General features: G+C 39.6%; 1 protein-coding gene across 3 annotated transcripts in view; it reads left to right on the top strand.

Moving 5' to 3' along the window:
• The window catches only part of SYT6 (synaptotagmin 6), a 717,771-nt gene that overhangs the window by 21,713 nt on the left and 668,853 nt on the right, over nucleotides 1-27,205 (top strand). The window contains exon 1 of one of the 3 annotated variants that reach the window (XM_073667148.1): nucleotides 19,440-19,564. The exons of 1 other annotated variant lie outside the window; for it this stretch is intronic. In XM_073667148.1, the coding sequence (XP_073523249.1) occupies nucleotides 19,558-19,564 (7 nt within the window). In that variant the 5' untranslated portion in view covers nucleotides 19,440-19,557. Of the gene's footprint in view, nucleotides 1-19,439; nucleotides 19,565-27,205 lie in introns of those variants that run through there. One more of the 3 variants, XM_073667149.1, reaches the window with a different exon arrangement.

Genomic DNA, 27,205 nt, shown 5'->3' on the forward strand with positions numbered 1-27,205 from the left:
CCCTTCCCAACACGCCTATTCCCCTTTCCACCAGCAGCAGGCCTTTTTCCACTCATTTTGGTGGTTAACTAATTCACAACTCTGGAGTTGTTTGCACAAAAAAACAATGGATGGTAACCGAGCAGAGCTGAGTGGCCAAACTGTGGTATTAGGCCAAAACTATTGGCTGAGTTAGATGCAGAAAAAAAATATTTTTAATTTGCAACCTGATGGAGGTCAGTATAGATGGACTAATAGACCAAGTCCCACACACCGCTAGAAGCCCAAATATTTTTTCAGAGCTAGATGCAGAAAAAAATTATATTCAATTTGCAACCTGCTGGAGGTCAGTATAGAAGGACTAATAGAACAAGTCCCACACACTGCTAGAAGCCCAAATATTTTTTCAGAGCTAAATGAAGAAAAAAATTATTTTTAATTTGCAACCTGATGGAGGTCAGTATAGATGGACTAATAGACCAAGTCCCACACACTGCTAGAAGCCCAAATATTTTTTCAGAGCTAGATGCAGAAAAAAATTATTTTTAATTTGCAACCCGATGGAGGTCAGTATAGATGGACTAATAGACCAAGTCCCACACACTGCTAGAAGCCCAAATATTTTTTCAGAGCTAGATGCAGAAATTTTTTTTATTCAATTTGCAGCCTGATGGAGGTCAGTATAGATGGACTAATAGACCAAGTCCCACACACTGCTAGAAGCCCAAATATTTTTTCAGAGCTAGATGCAGAAAAAAATTATTTTTAATTTGCAACCTGATGGAGGTCAGTATAGATGGACTAATAGACCAAGTCCCACACACTGCTAGAAGCCCAAATATTTTTTCAGAGCTAGATGCAGAAAAAAATTATTTTTAATTTGCAACCTGATGGAGGTCAGTATAGATGGACTAATAGACCAAGTCCCACACACTGCTAGAAGCCCAAATATTTTTTCAGAGCTAGATGCAGAAAAAAATTATTTTTAATTTGCAACCTGATGGAGGTCAGTATAGATGGACTAATAGACCAAGTCCCACACACTGCTAGAAGCCCAAATATTTTTTCAGAGCTAGATGCAGAAAAAAATTATTTTTAATTTGCAACCTGATGGAGGTCAGTATAGATGGACTAATAGACCAAGTCCCACACAACGCTAGAAGCCCAAATATTTTTTCAGAGCTAGATGCAGAAAAAAATTATATTCAATTTGCAACCTGCTGGAGGTCAGTATAGAAGGACTAATAGAACAAGTCCCACACACTGCTAGAAGCCCAAATATTTTTTCAGAGCTAAATGAAGAAAAAAATTATTTTTAATTTGCAACCTGATGGAGGTCAGTATAGATGGACTAATAGACCAAGTCCCACACACTGCTAGAAGCCCAAATATTTTTTCAGAGCTAGATGCAGAAAAAAATTATATTCAGTTTGCAACCTGATGGAGGTCAGTATAGATGGACTAATAGAATGATGCTATGCCCAAAAGATTTTACTTCACTAGGTGCAGTTAAAAAATTGGTATTCTATACACAGGTGGTATATCTTGCAACACAGATAGGCTACTCCACTGACTAACACACTCTGCAATAGGCCAAAAAGGATTAGCTTTGCTAGATTCAGCCAAATGCTGTGAAAAAAACTTGCACAGCACTGGCACAGACCTGCCTGGCAAAAACTGATAGGAACTGATGTAACCTAGTCCTGAAAAGGACTCCAATTACAATTAGTCTTTACTCCCACAATCTATCTATTTAAGAGCACAGACCTGCTTGATAAAAGTCGTAGGAAATGCTGTAACCTAGTCCTTAAAAGGACTGCAATCACAACTATTCCCTACTCCCAAGCTATCTGTATATTTGTGCGAAAATTGGCTTGAAATTAACAAGGTATAGCGCACACAGCAACAGCGGTGCCGTCTAACACGCAGCTGCAGCAGTGAGAAAATGGTGGCGACGGGGAAAATGGCTTGGTCTTATAGGGCAAGGACATGTGACATACACTGCCAATCACACATGCCCTTGCTTGTGTGAAAAAAAGCACTTCGCTCCGTGTGTGCGCTGCTGATAGGCTGACAGATTGCACCTCCCCACTGCAAATGCGGGAAAGAGAAAAAAAAATGGAGATCTTCATTGTTCCTGCAGAGATCCATCCCCTGCCCCTCCCCCCGCCCCGCTGTACACTCAAACTGCGTATTAACATTAATTTTCATCATTACTGAGAAAAAATCCAGTTATGATTTTGGTGCACGAACAGTTATCGAACATAACCTCGAACAGCCGAATTTTTCTCAAATTGTTCGTGTTCGCCGACCGGCTCGAACACCGCCCAAAACAGTTCGAATTTGAGATTGGCGAACAGTTCGAGTAGAACAACGCTCATCTCTACTCTTGATGAGCTTCAAGAGGTAGTCACCGGAAATGGTTTTCACTTCACAGGTGTGCCCTGTCTGGTTTAATAAGTGGGATTTCTTGCCTTATAAACAGGGTTGGAACCATCAGTTGTGTTGTGCAGAAGTCTGGTGGATACACAGCTGATAGTCCTACTGAATAGACTGTTAGCTGCTTGTTTCTTGCCATAATACAAATTCTAAGTAAAGAAAAACGAGTGGCCATCATTACTTTAAGAAATGCAGGTCAGTCAGTCCGAAAAATTTTGAAAATTTGAAAGTGTCCCCAAGTGCAGTTGCAAAAACCATCAAGCACTACAAAGAAACTGACTCACATGAGGACCGCCCCAGGAAAGGAAGACCAAGAGTCACCTCTGCTTCTGAGGATAAGTTTATCCAAGTCACCAGCCTCAGAAATCACAGGTTAACAGCAGCTCAGATTAGAGACCAGGTCAATGCCACACAGAGTTCTAGCAGCAGACACATCTCTTCAACAACTGTTAAGAAGAGACTTTGTGCAGCAGGCCTTCATGGTAAACTAGCTGCTAGGAAACCACTGCTAAGGACAGGCAACAAGCAGAAGAGACTTGTTTGAGCTAAAGAACACAAGGAATGGACATTAAACCAGTGGAAATCTGTGCTTTGGTCTGATGAGTCCAATTTGAGATCTTTGGTTCCAACCACCGTGGCTTTGTGCGACGCAGAAAAGGTGAACGGATGGACTCTACATGCCTGGTTCCCACCGTGAAGCATGGAGGAGGAGGTGTGATGGTGTGGGGGTGCTTTGCTGGTGACACTGTTGGGGATTTATTCAAAATTGAAGGCATACTGAACCAGCATCTTGCAGCGGCATGCTATTCCATCCGGTTGGTGTTTAGTAGGACCATCATTTATTTTTCAACAGGACAATGACTCAAAACACAACTCCAGGCTGTGTAAGGGCTATTTGACCAAGAGGGAGAGTGATGGGGTGCTGCGCCAGATGACCTGGCCTCCACAGTCACCACACCTGAACCCAATCGAGATGGTTTGGGGTGAGCTGGACCGCAGAGTGAAGACAAAAGGGCCAACAAGTGCTAAGCATCTCTGGGAACTCCTTCAAGATTGTTGGAAGACCATTTCCGGTGACTACCTCTTGAAGCTCATCAAGAGAATGCCAAGAGTGTACAAAGCAGTCATCAAAGCAAAAGGTGGCTACTTTGAAAAACCTAGAATATAAGACATATTTTCAGTTGTTTCACACTTTTTTGTTAAGTATATAATTCCACATGTGTTAATTCATAGTTTTGATGCCTTCAGTTTGAATGCACAATTTTCATAGTCATGAAAGTGCAGAAAAATCTTTAAATGAGAAGGTGTGTCTAAACTTTTGGTATGTACTGTATATTTTTCTGGTTAGCCAATAAAGGTGTCCTATGGTGGTAGTAGTACCATCAGCCGGCGCCTATGACTCATGGTAAGCTTTTTACCGCCGGGTCACTGTCACAACTGTGGCATCATGCTTACACCTGACAGCATGATGCCACAGCGCTCTGATCATGGTAATGCTATTACCGCCAATCAAAGCCTGTGTTCCCTGCGCTGTCACACAAGTGACAGGGCGGGAAACACCCAAACCCAAGCCCGAACAGTAACACGGACTTCCAGAGGAAGTCCATGTTCAGGGTCCATGACCGAACAGTAGGTGTTTGGTATGGATGCCGACCTTTACTGTTCGGGTTTGCCCAACACTAGTGCCAAGTCTTGCTGGAGAATTAAATTTCCATCTCCAAAAAGCTTGTCGGCAGAGGGAAGCATGAAGTACTCTTAAATTTCCTGGTAGAACGCTGTGCTGACCTCAAGCAGCTTGGATTGTGTGCCTCTCCACTCTTCCTCCAGACTCTGGGACCTTGATTTCCAAATGAAATTTGGAACTCTGGGGCCTTGTGGAGTGTGTCAATGACTGCCTTCTGGACATCTGTCAAGTCAGCAGTCTTCTCCATGATTGTGATGCCTACTGAAACATACTAACGGACCTTTTTAAACGCTTAGGAAGTCTTTGCAGGTGATTTTCTTAATTATTTTAATTTAATGAGATAATGACTTTTGTGTTTTCATTGGCTGTAAGCCATAATCATCAACATTAACAAAAATAAACACTTGAAATAGATCACTCTGTTTGTAATGACTCTATATAATATATGAGCTTCACTTTTTGTATTGAAGTACTAAAATAAATGAACTTTTTGATGATATTCTAATTTAGTGATATGCACCTGTATATCTGAGAATTGCCTAGTTAGAAATACCTTATGATAATGTTAATTTGTGTGTCATTACAACGAAGAAGAAAAGTTATTGCATTCACCAATTGTAAAAAAATCTTTTTCCATTTAAATAAAGAGCTTTAGATCAATGGAAGGGTTCAGGGAACAGAACAGGCAATGGCCATTTTGCACAAGTGTGCACTTTGCCAGGCATAGCTGCATGATGACATCAGTGCATGTTTGATTTATATGTAATAACATACAATAAAAATAATGCAAACAGATGTATTTGCAAAAAAAAAATGCATTTTTATCATTAAAGCTCTTTTGTCCCAGAACATTAGTGCAGAGGATCCACTTGGGGTTTTCTTGTAAAAGCCTTATGTCGATCTCCTCTTAGCTAGGAGGCATCTCCTCAATGCCTGTAAATCCCAAATATCTGCATTGCCTCCATGTACAGTTCTAATGTGGTTTATTGAACCTTGTTCTGATGTTATAGATTTGCAATGATCTTCAAACCTTTTCTAAAGATGCCAAATGGATTTCCCTATGTTATAAATGCCACGAGGTCAGAAAATCACATAAATGCTGAACTTTATTTTGCAGGTGATAAACTGTGAACTACATGTGTAATGCTCCCCATTTTTATTAATTTAGTACCCATATTAAGTGCAATAATCAAATCTGTCTTTTCCCTCCAGAACATGTTTTCTAACCAAGTGGAGGAAGAAGAGATTTTTGACCGATTAATTACTAATACGTCCTCTAAATTACTAAGATCGGGATCTTCTATTAGATACCAAATATTATTTTGGATGGCATATTTAAAGGACTTAGCAAGTCTATAACAACAAGGTTCACCTTTTCTCATAAGCAATATTAGAACAGTACATGGTAGTAATGCAGATATTTGGAGAGCTCGTGTCTGAAATGAGTCTTTTCATCAGGCACAGTATTATAAGTATTTCATTACCTCAGCTAAACTGTAAGGGATAGACAACCTGATGACTGTTTCCGCTGATGACAAGCTGTAAAACAAGATAAGTAATTTAAAATATTTATAAATTACTCAACTTTCTATATATAACACATCTGTATAAGGGCTTGTACAGATGACTGTATTATCGGTCCAAGTGCGAGCCGACAAAACATCGGATCGCACTCAGAACAATGTTAGTCCATGGGGCAGTGCACATGTCCGATTTTTTCTTTGGACCAAGTTGGTCTGAAGAAAATGTCATTGCATGCCTGAGTTTGATTCGATATTCAGATCACACTTGGACATGCAAGTCAATGAGTCTGTGGAAATGACATTGGAGTGCAGTCCGATTTCCACGGACTGACAGAATGGAGAAGATGGAGATTTGTTTTTGCTTCTCCTCGGATAACACTATCTCACACTCTGCTCAAACTCTGATCGGCGTTTGATCAGAGTGCGATTTGCATAATCAGCCCGATTCTCTCGGATCAGAGAACACACAGTCATCTGAACGTGCCCTAAAGCAGTAAAATACACAAAGATGGACGTCCCCATTGACAAGAACCGATGTTGCATTTTGTGAGTGCTATCTCTTTCCTGACAAAATTAACATTTTTGCACTTTGTTTTTTTCCTCCCCTTTTTCTAAGAGTCATAAGAATTTTTTTTTTTGGTCGACATAGATGTATGAGGGCTTGATTCTTCCGGAATGAATTTTAGTTTGAATGTAACATTCATTTTACTATACAATGTACTGTAAGACAGTAAAAAATATTCCTTGTGCTGTGAAATCACTTCTGACATTGTTTTTTTTGGATATTGTTTTTAAAACATTTATTTTTCCGTAAAAATGATCTGGCAGTATCATTATTCAAGTCAATAGGATCACAGCTGTACCAAACTTGCATTGTTTCTTTTTATTTTAGTAAAGAAAAAAAAATGCACAGATTTGTAAAAAAAAAAATTAGTTTGTGTCACCATTTTCTGAGTCCTGTAACTTCTTAAATTTTTGGTAATGAGGTTCTACCAAGGCTGGCTTGCATAATAAGCTGATGTTTTTTATTGATACTACATTGGGTTACATGCAATGTTTTGATTGCTATTTATTTTTTGAGGGAGTTGCAGAGACCGAAAAACAGCAAATATTCACATATTTTTTTCCAGCATTTACAATATGGGTTAAATAATTTAATATTTTCATAGGTAATTGTTGGAATCACTCTAGTCACAATACAGTGGAAAATAAAAAAAGGCATCTATGAAGAACATTTTGTGAATACAGTTGTGGTGTAGCGTACGCTTAGGTGTGATGAAAGCGCTTGGGGAAACCAAACCTAGTTATTAATTCTTCTATAGTGGAATTAACATTATATTTTATCCCTCAGATCAGATTGGTCAATCTGTAAATGAAATGCTAAAGTGAAATAAAGCACATTATACAGTACTTCCATAATATATTCTATTCTTTAGGTCTGCTTAATGCATATAAAATGTCCTATCACTTCACAGTGTAAATAATCTGTACAAAGACTGTGCAAATGAAATATGGTAATGTGGCTGCCGCTGGAATAATAAAGCAAAAATCACTTTTTTTATTCATTTGTTCAGGTCTTATACAATGGAAGAAGCTGCACGAACGATAAAACGAACACTAGATGGAAACACTAGATCACACACGGGCTCAGCAGACTGGTTATATTAGTAATACGTCTGTTTAAAGAGCAAGACCATGAGGGTAGATTTACAGTTACAATATCATGCCTAAAAATATAATGTCATACCGGCATAAAACATGCACAGAGACCAGGGAATATGTATATGGCTTACATGTAATTTCTCTTGTGCAATGCATAGTGTATATGCCCAGGTTTGGTATAATTCCCTATGCATTGAATAGTGAACATACATCTGATGTACATTCATCTGCATTGTCATCCGGAATCCATCCGTGTGCCAACCATGTGTCCTTAAGTGTGTCAGTTTTTTACATCCATGTTAATAATGGCAATGAATGCGTCAAAATAAGATGCAATGTGGATGATCCATATGGAGTCTGAGTATTTTTTGCTTACCTATAGACTGAAATAGGCAAATCTCATCCAAAATACAGAAGTGAATAGTGTACGCTGCGATTTTTTTCACAAGGACACTCGGCTCATGTAAAAAAACTGTTATCTGAACAGCCCTATTTAATTATAATAGCCAGTGTGCTGTCCAATTTTCTATGGATAGCACAAGTCCATATTATACGCTCATCTAAACAAGTTTCAAGATGTAGGAGATTGCAAGAGTTCCCTTTAGGCTTCGTTCCCACGATGAGTTTTTGGCCAGTTTTTTACATTGGGTATTTAAAAAAAAATGCAAGTAACCTATTTTACTTAATAAGTACTGAAATGGTGCAGAAAATTGGCATCATCAAAAACTCACCAAAAGCTCATAATGGGAACATGGCCTTAGTAACCTAATACACTTTGAAAACCACATGGTGTTTGAATGATTATTTTCGTTGTGCTTAGGCTGTGTGCACACGTTGCAGATTTGGTGTGTTTTTGCCTTGCAGATTTGCTAGCAAAACCTGATGCCAGCAAAATGAATGAGATACCTGAAGTGTCATGCACACTTTGAGTATTATTGACTTGTAGATTTGGTGCAGAAAATAATCTGCAGCATGACAAATCTCTGTGCATTTTTGCCTGCATTTTTCACCCATTGAATGCACCCAAAAACGCACCAAAACCTCAACGTTATGGAGGCTGCGTTTTCCTGCCAAGAGATGCAGAAATGGTGCAGAAATTTCTGCACACAAAATACTCAACATGTACACATAGCCTTAAACTCCATGCACTTCATTTCTGTGAGATGTTGTAAGCTAAGGTTTTTATCATGGTTTCCCAAGGCACTGAACAAACAAGCTTTGGCTTTCCTTTGCATTATTTTGGCAAGACAAATCCACAAATAATCAGCAACGCTATATTACTTGTGGATTTCATATTTCTTCCCCCAAGGAAAACAACAAAAGTAAAATCTGCAACAAACCGGCAAACAATCAGCAATACAATTGACATACCGTGGATTTTAAGATTTTGTGGTGATTTTTTTTAAATTAACGGATACGATTTTGAAAAACCTCATCCACTCGTCTTGTACTGTTATCCGCTGCAGATTTTACCTGTGGTTACAGTAAGTATAAATTCACTCTGAGAGTGGGTTCACACAAGCGTATTGGTTTGAGTGTTGTCCGTGGCTCTATGGTCAGTACATGGGCAGCACTAGGATCGATTCAACTGGGATGTTCAAATGAGTGTTTTTTTTTATCACTGACCAAAGCTATATGTGAAAAAAAATTGCAGCATGCGCTAGTTTCCTACATATTTTCGGTCAGACTCGCCCGATCAAGCCTATGGATGGGCAAAAAAAAAAAAATTCCATATGAAACATCACTACAGTATAGCATCCATTTTTTTATGGATACATTGCAAAAACTGTAAATGGTCCTGTAAATTATCAATAGCCGCTGCTGTAAAAAGCAACATTTTCTTGATGAAACTTTGATGGCTTTTTTCACGCTCATGTATACTTGTACAGAAAGTGATGATTAAATGATATCATGAGAGACTAGAGATTGTTAATCAAAGACTAAAGCTCCCTATACACTTTAGATAGCCGTCGGCCGAACAATGGCTTGGCCAATAGTTCGGCTGGCAGCTATGTCACCAAAACCTTTGTGTTCACAAAGGCCACAGGTACACAAAAGAGTAAAGTGCTTAGAGCCTGTACAGTAGTGCATGGAAGCTATATGGCTTCCTGGTAGGGAGCCATATGGCTTCCATATATTGCCATGCAGGGTCCATCCGGTGGCCAAATGTACAGTGGGAACGGAAAGTATTCAGACCTCTGTAAATTTTTCACTCTTTGTTTCATTGCAGCCATTTGGTAAATTCTAAAAAGTTCATTTTTTTTTCTTATTAAAGTACACTCTGCACCCCATCTTGACTGAAAAAAACAGAAATGTAGACATTTTTCAAATTTATTAATAAAGAAATACTGAAATATCACATGGTCATACGTATTCATACCCTTTGCTCAGACACTCATATTTAAGTCACATGCTGTCCATTTCCTTGTGATCCTCCTTGAGATGGTTCTACTCCTTCATTAGAGTTCAGTTGTGTTTAATTAAACTGATAGGACTTGATTTGGAAAGGCCCACACCTATCTATATAAGACCTCACCGCTCACAGTGCATGTCATGAGCTCAAAAGGAACTGCTCAAGGAGCTCAGAGAAAGAATTGTGGCAAGGCACAGATCTGGCCAAGGTTACAAAAGAATTCTGCATTACTCAAGGTTCCTAAGAGCACAGTGGCCTCCATAATCCTTAAATGGAAGAAGTTTGGGACCACCAGAAGTGTTCCTAGACCTGGCCGTCCAAACAAACTGAGCAATCGTAGGAGAAGAGCCTTTGTGAGAGAGGTAAAGAAGAACCCCAAGATCCCTGTGGCTGAGCTCCAGAGATGCAGTAGGGAGATGGGAGAAAGTTCCACAAAGTCAACTGTCACTGCTGCCCTCCACAAGTCGGGCCTTTATGGCAGAGTTGCCCGACGGAAGCCTCTCCTCAGTGCAAGACATATGAAAGCCCGCATAGAGTTTGCTCAAAAACACATGAAGGACTCCCAGACTATGAGAAATAAAATTCTCTGGTCTGATGAGACAAAGATAGAACTTTTTGGTGATAATTCTAAGTGGTATGTGTGGAGAAAACCAGGCATTGCTCATCACCTGCCCAATACAATCCAAACAGTGAAACATGGCAGTGGCAGCATCATGCTATGGGGGTATTTTTCAGCTGCAGGGACAGGACGACTGGTTGTAGTTGAAGGAAACATGAATGCAGCCAAGTACAGAGATATCCTGGATGAAAACCTCTTCCTGAGTGCTCTGGACCTCCGACTTGGCCAAAGATTTACCTTCCAACAAGACAATGACCCTAAGCACACAGTTAAAATAACAAAGGAGTGACTTCAGAACAACTCTGTCACCATTCTTGACTGGCCCAGCCAGAGCCCTGACCTAAACCCAATTGAGCATCTCTGGAGAGACATGAAAATGGCTGTTCACCAACTTTCACCATCCAACCTGACGGAACTGGAGGGGATCTGCAAGGAAGAATGGCAGAGGATCCCCAAAATCCAGGTGCGAAAAACTTGTTGCATCATTCCCAAGAAGACTCATGGCTGTACAAGCTCAAATGGGTGCTTCTACTCAATACTGAGCAAAGGGTCTGAATACTTATGACCATGAGATATTTCAGTTTTTCATTTTTAATAAATTTGCAAAAATTTCTACATTTCTGTTTTTCTCAGTCAAGATGGGGTGCAGAGTGTACTTTAATGAGAAAAAAAATAACTTTTTAGAACTTTCCAAATTACTGCAATAAAACAAAGAGTGAAAATTTTTAAGGGGTCTGAATGCTTTCTGTACCCACTGTACAGAGATACTTTATTTAAGACATGTTGCTTCCAGAGGAAAACACCTCTATAAATATGGCATCCAATGGAGCATGAAACAATATTATGAAATCGAAGACATACTGAGTTGTCATTCGACCCCATACATTTTACCATGTGAATAAAGTTATAGTCTGCACAGTACCATGCTATGCTGTAATTGCATTAAATCAACAGTGATATTTTGATAATAGTGCACACTCAAGCATATTGCCTGGCACTTCGTATAGGTGGCTTTTATGAAAGTGATCTGTTTAATGGGAGATTCCAATTTAACTATGGACATTATTTATAGAATTTTAATGTACTTTAAACTTCACCAGTTTCATAGTTTTCAGGTTGAAAGATGACACAAAGCCATGTACTTCAGATATAACTGATCCAGATGAATGCAAAACCCCCATGAGGCAGATGCTAATCGCTCCATAACAGAGGAAAAATTCTTCCCTGACTCCACATATGGCAATCAGACAAGTTGCTTGAATCAACATCCCATCACAGAATCTAGTACCCAAAATGTGTTATATTCCTGGGACTGTCAAGGCTCATTCATGATAATCATGCAGTCAGTGCCCCTTTATACACTGGGGAACAAAATTGTGTATAAAGTAAAACCATGTTCTTGTCAAGATTGCTGTATACCAGTAGCTAACAACTCACTGAACAGTCGTAAGACAAGGTTTCAACCAATTCTACTAGGTTGTCATTCTTCTTCTTAACAGTTTATACAATTTTAGTTGTGTCACTGATTGTGAGAAAATGGCAATTTTGCTTAATAGTTCCCATGAGATTTACTGTCAAGTTTTGCCCCCTAAGTTCCACAGCCTGGAGCCTCAATAGACTTCATTATAGGGCTTCCAATGTTTAAATTTCACACTCTATTAAAATTACACAGCTTGTATTAGAAAATGACTGAGAGCAATCTAATAATGAGGAATATTTATTCCTGGAGATGTAATCAGTTTATTTTTTACTAATTAAAATGAAGTAAGTAAGAAGAGTTTAATAAATGTTCCTTGGTGGCAATGGAAATGAATTGTGATGAAGCAAGCTGTTAATTTAATTAAATGTACCCTAATTTACAATATTATTTCTATTGTACTAGGGGATTCCAGACACTTTTCTTATCAACACGTATTGTGCCTACAAAACGTCTCAAAAATTAGGTGAAATGGGTATGTTATGGTTATTTTTTACAGTTTGTTATTTACTGGTGCCCCATGGGTGATGGGGGCATAATAAGAAAAATAACTGTGCTCACAGCCTGGATGAATGTCACTCCACTGCTCTTTCAGCTATGTCCTGCCAGATTGTTGGGATCAGACTGGCCCACCAGTAAAACAGAGCATCCTACATGGGCTCCAGGCTCTAAAATCCTCCCCAAAGGCAGTGGTGTGAACACACAGATAATCTATTAAGGCCATGTGCCCACGTAGCGTTTTTGTAGAGTTTTTGCTGCGTTTTTACAGCCGCGAAAACGCTTGTAAAACTGTCTGCCATGCAAAGCAATGTGAATTCGGATGTGCTGTGCACATCATGCGCTAATTAGCGCGTCGAATTCGCATTTCATTGCAAAACGCAGCATGACTATTTCTAACGCGATTACGCCGCAAATTCGTGGCCATTGAGGAACATTGAAAAGCAGCAAGCCCGCAGGTATATGTGGGTTTGCTGCGTTTCAATTAAATTCAAGGGCCGCAAATTTGCAGCGTAATCGCGGTGCGTGTGGTACCCAGGATGAAGAGGAGACTACAACTCCTCTTCATCCCGGCTACCACGCGGTGAAAAAAAGAAATAAAAAAGTTAAAAATAAAAAAAACCTGTATACTCACCTCTACGGTCTGCTCCCGGCCGCGTCCCCTCTCCTCGGCGTCCCGTGGTGTACTGGCAGGACCTGCGGTGACGTAATTTAGTCAGCTGATGGTCACGCGACCGCTGACGTCAGCGGTCAGGTGATGGTCGCGTGACCATCAGCTGACTAAATGACGTCACCGCAGATCCAGCCAGTACACCGCGGGACGCCGAGGAGAGAGGATCGCCGCCGGGAGGAGACTGGAGAAGTGAGTATACAGGTTTTTTTATTTTTAACTTTTTAATAATTTTTTTTTTAACTATAGATGCAGCATTTAAAGCATCTAAGTTGGTCACACAATGTAAATCCATGCTAGTTGCATGGATTTATATTGTGTGACCAACTTGTCAAGCACTTTTCCAAGTGATGCTCAAAATCGCTTGGAAAAGTGCTTGAAAAAAATGGATAGTGCATCATTGTGAAAGTAGTGGACAACCCCTTTAAGTTCTATCTGCACACATCAAATGAGGCTATGCAGGTAGTCACTGATGTGCCTAAATGTCCTTCTTCTACATGTAGTATTCTATAAAGTAATATAGTGTAAGAAAATTATAGGATATTGATGTTAGTATGATGTTTTTAGTATTAGCCACATAACTCCAGATTTCCGTGAAAGCGCTTCTGCTGTAATATAACAGCCACCTTACTAACAGTAAAATTCACACGTTTCTTTTACCGAGTTGCGAATATAAATTAAACATGACAAATTGTTGCTCTTGCCAGCTGAACAAGAATGCTTTTAGGGACATGAATGCACAGTAAAATCCCCTTTGTGCAGTAAAATTATATGTGCAGTGAATTACCTTTAAAGGAGTTTTCTAGACCCCTAACAATGATGTTCCATGGACTCAGGGGGTCATAATAAGAAAGAAAAAAAAAAGGTTCTCACCTCGTTGATGGGCGCCAATCCTCTGCTCTCACAGCTGTGATGATGTCAGACTGCTGACATCAAGCCCTGTCAATCATCACTTTACAGCCGCAGGCAATCAGTAACCACTGATCGGCTGCAGCCTTTTCATTCCATGCGAATATGAAACAAGTACGCTACGTAATGACTTACTTGCTGACTACGCAGTATATGTTTCTTTTAAAACATGCAGAATACCTATATTTTGTAGTGGCGTAGACACAACTTAATTGTTACATATGGATAAATAATGTATAAATACTTGCTTATTTATGGCCACATATAAAATAAATATTAATTACTTTTAAATGGCAAAATATTGCATAAACAAAATTAATTCTAATTCTATACTTATTTACGAAATACCATTTTCCCGACAGCAAAACCAACCCCGCAAGGTTTAAGACACTTTTTAACGCAGTGGTTATTTACTTATGAGGCACCTGACCTTTACTTGTTAATTGATGATGCTTTAAGTGATTGTTTAAATTGCTGTAAACTGTAAGTTAAGTGACCATTACTTAAGTATAATCCTCGCAAATCAGACATTAAACTTTAATGGGATTTAATTGCATGATCTCTCACAGTGGATGAAAGCACAGTCTAGAAGTGTAGCCATTATAATTTAACCTTAATAATATACAGTATAATGATCCATCACACTGTAAAGGTTATGTATCATATACAGTACAGACCAAAAGTTTGGACACACCTTCTCATTTAAAGATTTTTTTGTATTTTCATGACTATGAAAATTGTACATTCACACTGAAGGCATCAAAACTATGAATTAACACATGTGGAATTATATACTTAACAAAAAAGTGTGAAACAACTGAAAATATGTCTTATATTCTAGGTTCTTCAAAGTAGCTACCTTTTGCTTTGATGACTGCTTTGCACACTCTTGGCATTCTCTTGATGAGCTTCAAGAGGTAGTCACCGGAAATGGTTTTCACTTCACAGGTGTGCCCTGTCAGGTTTAATAAGTGGGATTTCTTGCCTTATAAATGGGGTTGGGACCATCAGTTGTGTTGTGCAGAAGTCTGGTGGATACACAGCTGATAGTCCTACTGAATAGACTGTTAGAATTTGTATTATGGCAAGAAAAAAGCAGCTAAGTAAAGAAAAACAAGTGGCCATCATTACTTTAAGAAATGAAGGTCAGTCAGTCCGAAAAATTGGGAAAACTTTGAAAGTGTCCCCAAGTGCAGTTGCAAAACCCACCAAGTGCTACAAAGATACTGGCTCACATGAGGACCACCCCAGAAAAGGAAGACCAAGAGTCACCTCTGCTTCTGAGGATAAGTTTATCCGAGTCACCAGCCTCAGAAATCGCAGGTTAACAGCAGCTCAGATTAGAGACCAGGTCAATGCCACACAGAGTTCTAGCAGCAGACACATCTCTTCAACAACTGTTAAGAGGAGACTTTGTGCAGCAGGCCTTCATGGTAAAATAGCTGCTAGGAAACCACTGCTAAGGACAGGCGACAAGCAGAAGAGACTTGTTTGGGCTAAAGAACCCAAGGAATGGACATTAGACCAGTGGAAATCTGTGCTTTGGTCTGATGAGTCCAAATTTGAGATCTTTGGTTCCAACCACCGTGTCTTTGTGCGACGCAGAAAAGGTGAACGGATGGACTCTACATGCCTGGTTCCCACCGTGAAGCATGGAGGAGGAGGTGTGATGGTGTGGGGGTGCTTTGCTGGTGACACTATTGGGGATTTATTCGAAATTGAAGGCATACTGAACCAGCATGGCTACCACAGCATCTTGCAGCGGCATGCTATTCCATCCGCTTTGCGTTTAGTTGGACCATCATTTATTTTTCAACAGGACAATGACCCCAAACACACCTCCAGGCTCTGTAAGGGCTATTTGACCAAGACGGAGCGTGATGGGGTGCTATGCCAGATGACCTGGCCTCCACAGTCACCAGACCTGAGCCCAATCGAGATGGTTTGGGGTGAGCTGGACCGCAGAGTGAAGGCAAAAGGGCCAACAAGTGCTAAGCATCTCTGGGAACTCCTTCAAGATTGTTGGAAGACCATTTCTGGTGACTACCTCTTGAAGCTCATCAAGAGAATGCCAAGAGTGTGCAAAGCAGTCATCAAAGCAAAAGGTGGCTACTTTGAAGAACCTAGAATATAAGACACATTTTCAGTTGTTTCACACTTTTTTGTTAAGTATATAATTCCACATGCGTTAATTCAGAGTTTTGATGCCTTCAGTGTGAATGTACAATTTTCATAGTCATGAAAATACAGAAAAATCTTTAAATGAGAAGGTGTGTCCAAACTTTTGGTCTGTACTGTAGCTATACCATAAATGCTTACCAAAGTTCACAGTGCTATTTCATTTGGCAACCTGTAGTCCTCTAGACAACATCAGGAAAAAAAAAACAATTACTAATCCAGTTTCTTTCAAATGTTTTTGAGGAATGCCAAATGTAGCAAAATGTACCACTACATGGTGGCCATTTATTTCTAATGCTTGGATTTGTGGCTCCACAGGGGAGGGTGTTTGCCCTAATAAGAAATACAAACAGGGTTATTGCACACGCCCCCTAAACTGCCAGGGCCCTGGGAAGTTTAGAGGGTTAGTGCCATCCCAGCACCCGACATATCACTTGACACGTCACATGATTTCCTTTGAAAGATTATGTGATAGATCCCGTGATTAACACACAGGTGCTTTGGTACACATCTGCAGATGCAATATTTTTTTTCATATGTACAGCGCAATACATAACAGAGCGCTATATATAATAGAGGATACTATGTAATAAGAGACGATGCTATATATGTAATACGGGACGGCACTATATATTTATATCCAGAGATATTTGGACAGTGACCGAATCTTCATGATTTGGGCTCTGCGTGCCACTAATTTTGATTTAAAATGAAACAACTGATATGCAATTGAAGTATAGACTTTCAGGTTTAATTAAATGGGTTGAACCATTTTCCTACAAAGCCTCCTCATTTCAAGAGTTCAGAAGTAATTGGACAAATTAACTTTACCATAAATAAAATGTTAATTTTTAATTCTTTGTAAAGAATCCTTTGCAGGTACTAACTGCCTGAAGTCTGGAAGCCATGGACGTCACCAAACCCTGGGTTTCCTCCTTTGTGATGCTTTGCCAGTGCTTTACTGCAGCTGACTTCAGTTGTTGCTTTTTTGTGGGTCTTTCTGCAGTAAAACGTAACTGTCATTTTCATTTTAAATATTATTGTAGAGCAAGTGTAAGCAAGTCACTTAGATGCAACAACACAATGAGTATGCAGTGATAGATAACCAAGATGCCTAATAGGGTCTGTACATCTCAGCTTAACAGATGTTGCTACCAAAACTGGGCCCCTTACCGTCGTACACTCTCGTGGGCTCCTCTGTTTGTTACACTGGCCCTAACAGGCGTCACCGGTACTTTCCATTAGGCCTCAAGTCCACAATATATGAATCAAATGGTACACAGTGTGTTCCTCGCACTGACCGCTTTTGTTGCCTGAAGCAAGGCCCCAGCCCACACTCTGTACTGTATGACTATGCAAGAATTAACAGCCCAATTCACCCAGGTCTTCTCCTTCAGCACAAAAGACATTCCGTTCATTCTAAGGATTAGTGTCCGACCTTCGATAGTAGACTGATCGAGTATGGACGTCATGTCTTGACCGATGAAGTCAGGACATTGGGACTTGACCATCGAGGCCTGGATGTCGAGTCTTGACTGGCGATGTCTGGACTTCAGTGTTTGACCAATGACGTTCCATCTGCTCTGGTACCCAGTTGCTCGCAGGTGACTACTCCAGGGATTAACACAAGCTCTTTGCGTGGCTCATGCTTTCTCCCTTTCTCATGTCTTGGTGACAACTGAGTTCCCACTTTGCTATCCTGGCCATTTATATTTAGCAACTGCGCCACAGCTGTCACTTGACCTGATGTCCCCTTCAAGCTCCTCCCCCTGGGAATACTCTCCCCATCTGTTTCAGTTCCGGTCTGTTCAGCCCAACCAGTTGGTGGCGGCATTTGGTCATGAGTACTGTGGAACATTGGCTAATTTCCTCTTCCTCTTTCCACCCCCTTACACAAGTGATTTCAATAATCTTTCAAATATAACTTATAAATGAAATCCGAAAGAAAACCTTTCAAAAACCTTTGAGAAGATTTCCCCCATTCTGTTTTTGAAGCAAATCTGTATTCAGTTTCACACACACACTGAATATGACTTTCTAAGGGTGGGGACAGAGCCTACACAGTGTGTACATTCCTGACTGAATCCCTAGCACTCTATGTCAGTGCAGCAGCAGTTTACCTCAGTCACACAGTGTACACTGCTCCAGCTCTGTCAACTCTTGGTTGTTGGCACATAGCTCATCTACCTGTCAGCTGGCTCCTTGTCAAACCTCGATGTCGATGTCCTAATGCTGTGACTCAGTCACTGCATAGTTTTCCACAATGATCACTGCCACCCTGAAAATAATAAATGTCACATACTGTGTATGTACACATTTGTATCCTGATAAGAAATCCCCCACCTGCGCTGCTGAATACATGCACCCACTATTAATGTATAATTAGCCATTGTGCAACTATTATTCCAAATATAAATTGATAATCCACCACTGTGCCCCCTGTGATGTGTAATTAGCCACTTCCCCTCCCCAATAAACAGATAAATTAATTAGCCACTGTACTCTTTTCCCAAGTCATTACCAGTCACTCTCCTGTGTCCTTAGTGCCCCACCACTGAGCACCTCCCAATCCCCCAATTCATTCTAATTAAATTTCCCTCCAATTCATTATAATTACAAGCCCTCTCCCTCAATTCATTATGTCATGACCTCTCTCCCACCCCCACCATCAATTTATAATTATTTCCCCTCTATACCCACCCCCACCCTCAACTCATTACAATATATTTTCCTCGCTCCAACCACCACTTTCAATTCATTATAATGTCTTCTCCCCCACCGTCAATTCATTATAAGTTCCTCTCTCCCACCCCCATATGATTCACTTTATTAAAAAAAAAAAGTTTTTAATACCTCTCCATATGATCTCCTGCATCTCCACTTCCTCTTGTGGCCAGCGCCTACATGCTGGCGTGGTGACCTCGTTGGGCCACCTGGTTCATGTCACAGAGAAGGCGATGGGAGCTCCCCTGTTGCTTCACTGCCATTAGTGACAATAAATATATTGTTGGCAAGGATTGGGCAATCAGCAGATGACAAGCTGTGGAAAAAAACTGATTTTGAAGCTATATGAGTGTATATGTGGCCTCCTAAGGATTGTCATGTGAATCGCATCCTGTCAGGCATTTTGCTAGCATGTCAAGGCATTGAACTTGTGTTGTGAGAAATTTGCAGAAACTTAAAGGATGATGGTCACATTTGTATTTTAGACCAGTAGCAAAACTATCCCCTGATTTACAGAGGTGGCTTATTTCGCCTTTAAGGAAACTGATTTCTGTATTCTCGTAGCACTAGCCAAAAGCATTATTGCGTGGAGCGAAGTAGCCCAGTGTTTTAACAGAAACATCTGCCTTTGAATGCAGGCAGTAAACTCTGAGGCCACGTGTTCTGCTTTATTTAAGCTTACTGTAGCAGATTTAACTCCCTCAGAAGCTTTTTGTTACTGCCTATTGCAAAGCTTTCATTCTTTCCTTGTGCTGGAAATGGAAATATGACTGGGATTCCTTATGGAGGGTAAGTGACCATCACTAGTTTATTCAGTATTACTCTTATGTGTAGCGAACAGTTTCAAATGTTGAGATTGTCCAGGGTATTTTTCTTTGAGAAAGAAAAAAAAAACAGTGCAAGACTATGGCATCATTGGGGTTAACTGTGAGTGGTTAGGAGTTTTTTAAGGAATGACTTGTTTCACGTAAGTTTAGGATGAGTTGAATTCTGTTAGGAAAAAAGAGGCAAAATTGCTGGCAATTATCTTCTACCAAAATATTTGTGTCTTGAGCATTTCTAATACAAGCTACGAAGGGTGTGCGTTACGCAACAGTGCAGTACATCATCTATTAATCATGAGGCACTATGTTTGCTTTCATTTGTGTAATCACCAAATATGCTATGCCCCTTCAAATCCTTCTGATTTTATTTTCTATTTGCAATTACACGTCTGCGGGGTTCATCTTTTTTTTTTCTTTTGATTGAGGAAAAAGTTGGGTTAACTTGCGGTCTAGAAGAGAGAATCATGTATTTCACGAGAACATTAGTGGATGCATTTTCCCATCACTACTGTGAAGAAGATATTATAACAGGAGATGATCTAATAGAGACATTATAACATTTAAACCTTGACATAAAGACAATACATATCCGACAGTTCTCATTTACTCCTCTGATATTTAGGCTAAGTTCACACGGATGTATAAAATAATCATCCAAGTTTCATGCAAAAAACTCGGATGATTTTTTTATTCTTATTTGTCATCTGTGAGCAAGCTGTTTTTTTTATAGCAGTTATTAAAAATGTACAAGACTAAATACAGATTTGCGTGTTACAGAATTGCAATATATCTGTAAAGAGTGGATGCTTTACTGTGGCTCCGTATGAAATTAGTTTTTTTTTGCACACCTATAACACTTATCTGACACACGTTAGAAACTGCATGACACAATTTTTTTTATGCGCAGATTCCGTTCTTGAAAAAAATTGTTCATCTGCACTGCCCCATTGGATAATATTGGTCTGAACGCTGTCTGGTTTTTATAGGAGCATTCTCATCAAAGTTTTTATCCTATTAATATACTGAAATCATCATATTATGTACACTATGTGCTTACAATTGCTCATTTTGCCTTTCTACCCAGCTAATTCTTCTCTTTTCTCTGCTCTATGAAGAAACAAGAAGTCTCTTTTCCCTGCATTTATCATTCCCCTCTTCAACTCCTGACCCAGCTGCTCCCCCTCCCCCTGCCAGGGAATTTTGCAGTGGTTTATGACTCTAATAGAGAAAATTTACCTCCTGTTTCTACATAGAGCTTAGAAGGATTCAGCTAGTCAGTCTTTAATCATGTGATGTCAAAGACCTAATAGAAAAGAGAAGAATTAGCTGAGTAGAAAGGCAAAATGAGCAATTGTAAGTACCCACTGCTATATAATATGAATATTGCTATATATTAAGAGGATAAAAATTTTGATAAGAGTGCTTCTTTGACGGACAGCACTTGGGCTGAAAATACAGGCGTGCGAACTTGGCCTTAAAATGTGTTGTCCCATTTCAACTTTTGGACATCATGGAGGGGATTCCCTGATTCAGAATATAAAGTCATTAATAAGAAAAGAACCAAGTCTCGATCTGCTTCCCACTTCTAAGAAGCAAGATATAAAGGCACTCTGACCGACCTGATGCATCTATGCATAACATTACTTGGACTACCATTCAATTGTAGTGGTCGCTTCATAAAAAATGTGCACACTATGGCAACACCCTGGGCAAGCTTAGAGAACCTCTTGAGAAAAATGGCAGATTATCAAGATGCTCCAAGTTTAGATGGATAATAAGAAGCATAAAAATATTTAAGCCCAGCATTTCAGTCTTTTGTACTAACTTCATGAAAAAAGTATATACCTTTGAAAGGTTAAAAGTTGCACTAAGTTTCCTGCTGCTAGATTCATTTCTTCATTTATCAAACACACAAGCAATTATTTGCACCAATTTCATCACCAAGATGGACACAGCTCATTAAATTTGTGCAAAGTCAAAAATGGTCTTTTTTCTGTCCTTATCTATTTATATATCTTTTTAAAGCAAAAATCACTCCAAGGGGAGACTGGAGTACATTTGCAACATTTGATGAATTAAAAGAAAATATCTGTAAACCCTAAACCATGCCCATGGTAGAGAACCAAGAAAAACAAAACAAATCAGGCGTACTCATACTGTATAAAATGGATTTAAAAAAGTCGCAAATGGAAAGATGAATTTAGTACAAACAACAAAAAGGCTTTTAATAGCTATAGGCCTGGTTCATTATGACCAGCGTGTTATATGTCAGCCTTAATGAAGGCAGCGCTATAGTAAGATGCTCCTAATTCATTACTCAGTGCATGAATTTTTATAAATTAGGTACCAAAAAGTAACAATATAGCAGACACACCTTGTCCTGCCAAAGCTTCGACTACTGTGCTTTAGCAGGTCGGGAGAAGCGTAAAAAAAAAAGCAAAAGTCAAGATTTTTGCCCCACCTTGAGTTTCAAGGTTTTCTATCTTGAATTTCAAGGCGTTTTACACCAGAAAGCTTACAAAAACACCTTGATGAATTGGGCCTAATATGTTAGTAACAAATACTGATTTTTCTAGCTCATATAGAAGAAAAAACGATAAACTAACTCGCTTATCTGTTAAAATCTTTGCTTCTTCAATCCTTTTTTCATTAATGCTGTCAAAAAACAAACATAACGTACATCTGACAGCCAGTAATAATATATACTGTGTATCTCTGGAACCAGATAACAATGCCAACAGATAAGGAAAAAATGCACAACTGAAAAATAATTAAAGCTTGAAAAATTATCACCATGATTCACACATTTCAAAGCTGTTGTAATAATATATAATGATATATAACTATTAGAGATGAGAAAATTGGTTTGATCTTGATCGAATTCTCCTTAAATTTTATGAAAAATTCTGATAGGTCCCAATCAGAATTTTTTGGGGATTCACTTTGTGAGAACCTAGGAAATTGACAATTTGATGGATTTTAAAAAGTTAAAAAATGAAAAAAAAAATTGTATGTTCATTGGAGATGAGGTGATTGGTTTGCGGGACTCTGGTCCAGCATCCAGGTCAATAGCTGCTAGATGGGAGTCCATGAATCTCATACCTTCTGGCATTCCCGGCACTACATTTGATTTGTCAGGGCTGGCGCAAGGTGATCTGTGCAATGCAACGCCCAGATAATGTTGTGCCAGCCCCAGCTGGCAGGTACCATTGACTTGGATGCTGGACCAGAGTCCTGCAAATCAATCCACTCATCTCTAATATTCACCTTACTGCTCACCAAATCCAAAGCAGCTGCTTACCTGATTCTCCACTTCCTCCCTCTGGATTTGCTCAGTTCTGGTCTTCATGTCCTCATCCCTGTCTTCTTTTACTTGGCGTCAGTGCTTCTATGTCTGAGTAGGCTTCCGGTGACACATACAGTGACGTTAAGGTGTTACAAGGTCATGATGTAACTACTGTATATGCATCTCCCAAGGCTTTGTCAGTGCAGGAAGCACTGACGCAGAGTGAAGGAAGAGGATGTCACCTGCCATGAAGATCAGAAGAGACCAGGGGAGAAAACAGGAAGCAGAGGATCGGGCAGGAATTGGGGGCAATAGGACAGGCAAGCAAATTGAATTTCTTAGCCAAATTCAACTGTACTGTCAAGTTTAAATTCTGGAAGATTTCCTCATTACTAGTAGACTTGTGCTACTACATGAATTATAACTATAAAGCTATGAAGGAATAAACAAATGGGCAATGCTTAATTGATTTAATATGGATTAGATCTCAAAAAACACAACTTAAAAATAATTTCTGAAGTTCACTACTATTACTCGGTTCGGTTATAAATGCATTCAAAAACATTTTAAAGGTTTTTCTATCTTGGTAAATGATGTTAATAGTATATGTCTTCACTTGCAGATCATGGGTGTACATATAAGGGTATGTGCACACGATGCAGAAATGAAGCAGAAAATTTCTGCATCATTTCTGCATCTCCCTGGCAGAAAAAACGCATGCAGATTGTGCATGCGTTTTTCCTGCAGAATACATGCGGATCCACATGCAGATTCACATGCGTTTCCGCATGCAGATTGACAAGCGCTTTCCAGGCGATGTTAGCATCACCTGGAAAGTGCTTGATAACTAGGTCACACTATATAAATCCATGCAAACAGCATGGATTTATACAGTGTGAGCCGAGAGAGTGTATATACTTACCTCCGATGGCCCCCGGTGTCCCGCTCAACCTGTTCTCCCTCGCCGGCAACTTTGAATTGAAAGACCTGCCGACGTCAGCGTCACGTGACCCGTCACATGACTCTGACGTCACCGCAGGTCCTACAACTCACTGCAAGTGCCGGGAACCAAGCGGGAGCGCTGTGCGGGCCGACAGATGGTAAGAATACATTTATTTTTTATTTTATTCTTCTTTTACAGCTTTTTTAATGGTACCTGGATGTGGATGAGACTCTCCTCTCCTCCACACCCGGGTACCATCCGCACATTAGAACGCACCAATTACGCAAGTACAAATGCTGCCTTGCGGAATTGGCGCGTTCTAATGCAAGTCAATGGCGGCGAAATCGCCGCGTTTCCGCAAAATTAATTGACATGCTGCGGATTTTTGACCGCAGCGTTAACGCTGCGGAAAAATCCGCATCATGGGCACAGCACATGCGGATTTCCATTGGGGAACATTGCTTCCCTTCTACCATGCGTTTTTCATGCGTTTCCGCGGCGTTTACGCAACTGCAAAAACGCCGCGGAAACGCATGAAATACGCATCGTGTGAACACAGCCTTACAGCCAATATAATGAAAGCAAGATAGTTGAGGTTCCAGCTCAGGTCCCATCCAGGTATTATGCAGGAAAACATACAGTAGGAGCCGCAATATTCCATGAAGTGCCAATTACACTTTATTTTAGCAATTATCATAGACCCATTGTTGGGCTCCCAACTGATTAGTAAGTGATAGCCTATTTCACTGGTGGGAAAACTGCTTTAATATATTCAATAATATTTGTACTTGTCTCTGACTATACTTTTAGATGTCTATTGTAATATACATAAATCTAATACTGTAGATTATGAATGAATGATGCCTTACGTATACCAATCTGTCAATGTCTATAATAGACGATCTATAAAAGTAAATGTACTTCTAACTCCATTAAAACTGCAGAAGAATGTCATATTTAACTAATAAGTGCTATGGTAGCAATGCTTTCCTGATTCCCCAGACAGACAATGGGTTTTAAGATTCACCTGGCTGTTTTCCATATCTTGCAGTCCTTAGTAGTATTTTTTTTCAGAGAGCTTAACAAGAAATAAGCCTTTACAAATCCAGAGGAAATGCCATTTACATCCCGCACTGAAATATTTGGACTTGTAAAACATGATATTTCATCAGTAAGACGCATTATCAATGTTGAAGGAGGAGATTGCGTTTCTTCAATGTTCTCACTTCTCAAAGAGGTTCATGCACTGAAAACAAATAGCTGGATTTAAGTTTTCTTAGTAAAGGATTTCAACGAGGTGCTTAAATAACAAAATACATAGATATGCTGGGGTACAATGATATTTAAGAACTTTGAAGCGTGCAGCTAAATAACTAGATAGTTGTACAAGTTAGTAATTTACAGGGGTAGTCTCATGTTCTTTGTTCTGGAGCTCTTTGCCAATCTTCTTTCTAGCATCCTTTTTGTGTGAGGTGCTACATTCTTGAATATTGACTGGTTGGACCCGGGGTATAGTCTGAACTCTGCAATATTGAAGAAGAGGAGCACTGAAGATGGATGTATCTAGCATTCTGGTCAGATTCAGAGCCACTTTTCCAAGCCCTAATTAAAAGGGCTTGAAAGCACAAACTCCTTTCCTAGGAAACTGGCCACTTCTGACTGCAGTGATGGCTGGTAACGTAGGGAACGAGTAGCAAATTATTAAGATGAAAACTCACAACATTCTTGAGAATGGAGAGGATTTTTCGTAAGACCTAATTGTATTGTATTTCATCCAAAAAAAACAAAATGAGACAACTTCTTTAAAAATGACATGACATTCAAGATAAGGAAGCAATGTTTATTACAGTAAACATCTAGAATCTGATGATACACAGCGCCAAAACTAAAAAAATGCTCAAATGGCCTTTTTGTTCTACGGTAACCCATGGTCCATATCTTTTTTATTTTTTGATAAAGTAAATATACTAAATCAATCAATTTCATTTTATTGGCAATACATCATATGGATGAATAACCTAACAATTCAACATTATGCAGGTGTTATAGAACCATTGTGTGTCAAGAAAACACTTCCAACATGATTACTTCATGTCTACCAGCCTGAATTGTTGATACCTGACAGGAAGTGGTCATCTTTTCATGTTGCTTGCAACAAATACTGACCCTTCCATCAGCATGGTGCGCCAGAAATCTGCATTCATTTGACAAAGCAATTTTTTCTATTCGTCTCTGATCCAAAGTTAGCGCTCTTTTGCCCAGTGGAGTTTTGCCTTTCATTTACTCCTAAAGCACCACTCCAGTGGTGTTTTTTTTTCAACCCTGGAGTGGTGCTATTAGTGTAAGTCCCCTACCCCCGGTGATATACTCACCCTCCAGAGTCTTCCTCGGATTTCAGCACCACTCCGGTCCCGTGGCACCATCTTATGAGCGCAGCTTCTGAAAGCCGGAAGTTAGAAGCTCGGCTCGCAAGCTCTCAATACAAGTCTATGAGGGCCAGAACGAGTCTCAAATAGACTTGCATTGAAAAATGACCTCCGCCATGCTCCAGCAGACACTGGACCATGCTGGCACATCACTTTTCACAGGAGACGAACCAGAGAAACTGATGAAAGCAGCGGAATGTCCCGAGGACTTACATTTAAAGCACCATTTCAGTCGTCCAATAAAAAAAAACACTGGAGTATTGCTTTAAACAGCAAATGGTATTCAAACTAAATAATAATAATTTTATTTCTATAGCTCCAACATATTCTGCAGCACTTTACAATTCAGCTAAAAGCATAGATGCAATTCATCAATGCTTTTACGCCAAAAAAGTAATGTAAAAACTTTGAAAAGTCACAAAAATTTGGTGCAACTCCAAATTGTGCCAAAATTTAGTGATTTTCCATTTTTATACCAGTTTCTCCAAGCTATATGAAAATAGGTGGATCTAGGGCAGGATGGGGTCACAGCGAGGCCGTTACATCAGAGCTCATCTAATTCATGATGAGCTGTCATGTTCTGAATGCCAGAAAGCTCACTCCAGTCCCAACTAGAATGAGGTTTCTCGTGTGGGGCAGATTTCATGTGCTCCAGATTCATTAATAAGTCTGCAACTCTACATGAATTTGCAGGGTCTGACTCCACCGCGCCCCTTCTTCAAGATCGGCAAGAAAATCATCAGTCTTGATGAATCAAGGTCATGCAGTTGTGCATTCAGACATATTAGCTGGAGATAAAAAGATTGGCAATTTTTGAAATGCTTGCCATGACTAGTCTAAATGACCATACCTCATTCAAAGTATTAATCAATTTTCTACTAAATTTTCTGCTGCACAATCAATTGTGAAAGGGCAGGTGTCTCTTATAAAATGGCCATTCAATCTGTAACA

Source organism: Phyllobates terribilis, unplaced genomic scaffold (genome assembly GCF_046119375.1).
Source record: "Phyllobates terribilis strain yellow unplaced genomic scaffold, ASM4611937v1 Scaffold_2__4_contigs__length_985480577, whole genome shotgun sequence".
NCBI lineage: Eukaryota > Metazoa > Chordata > Amphibia > Anura > Dendrobatidae > Phyllobates > Phyllobates terribilis.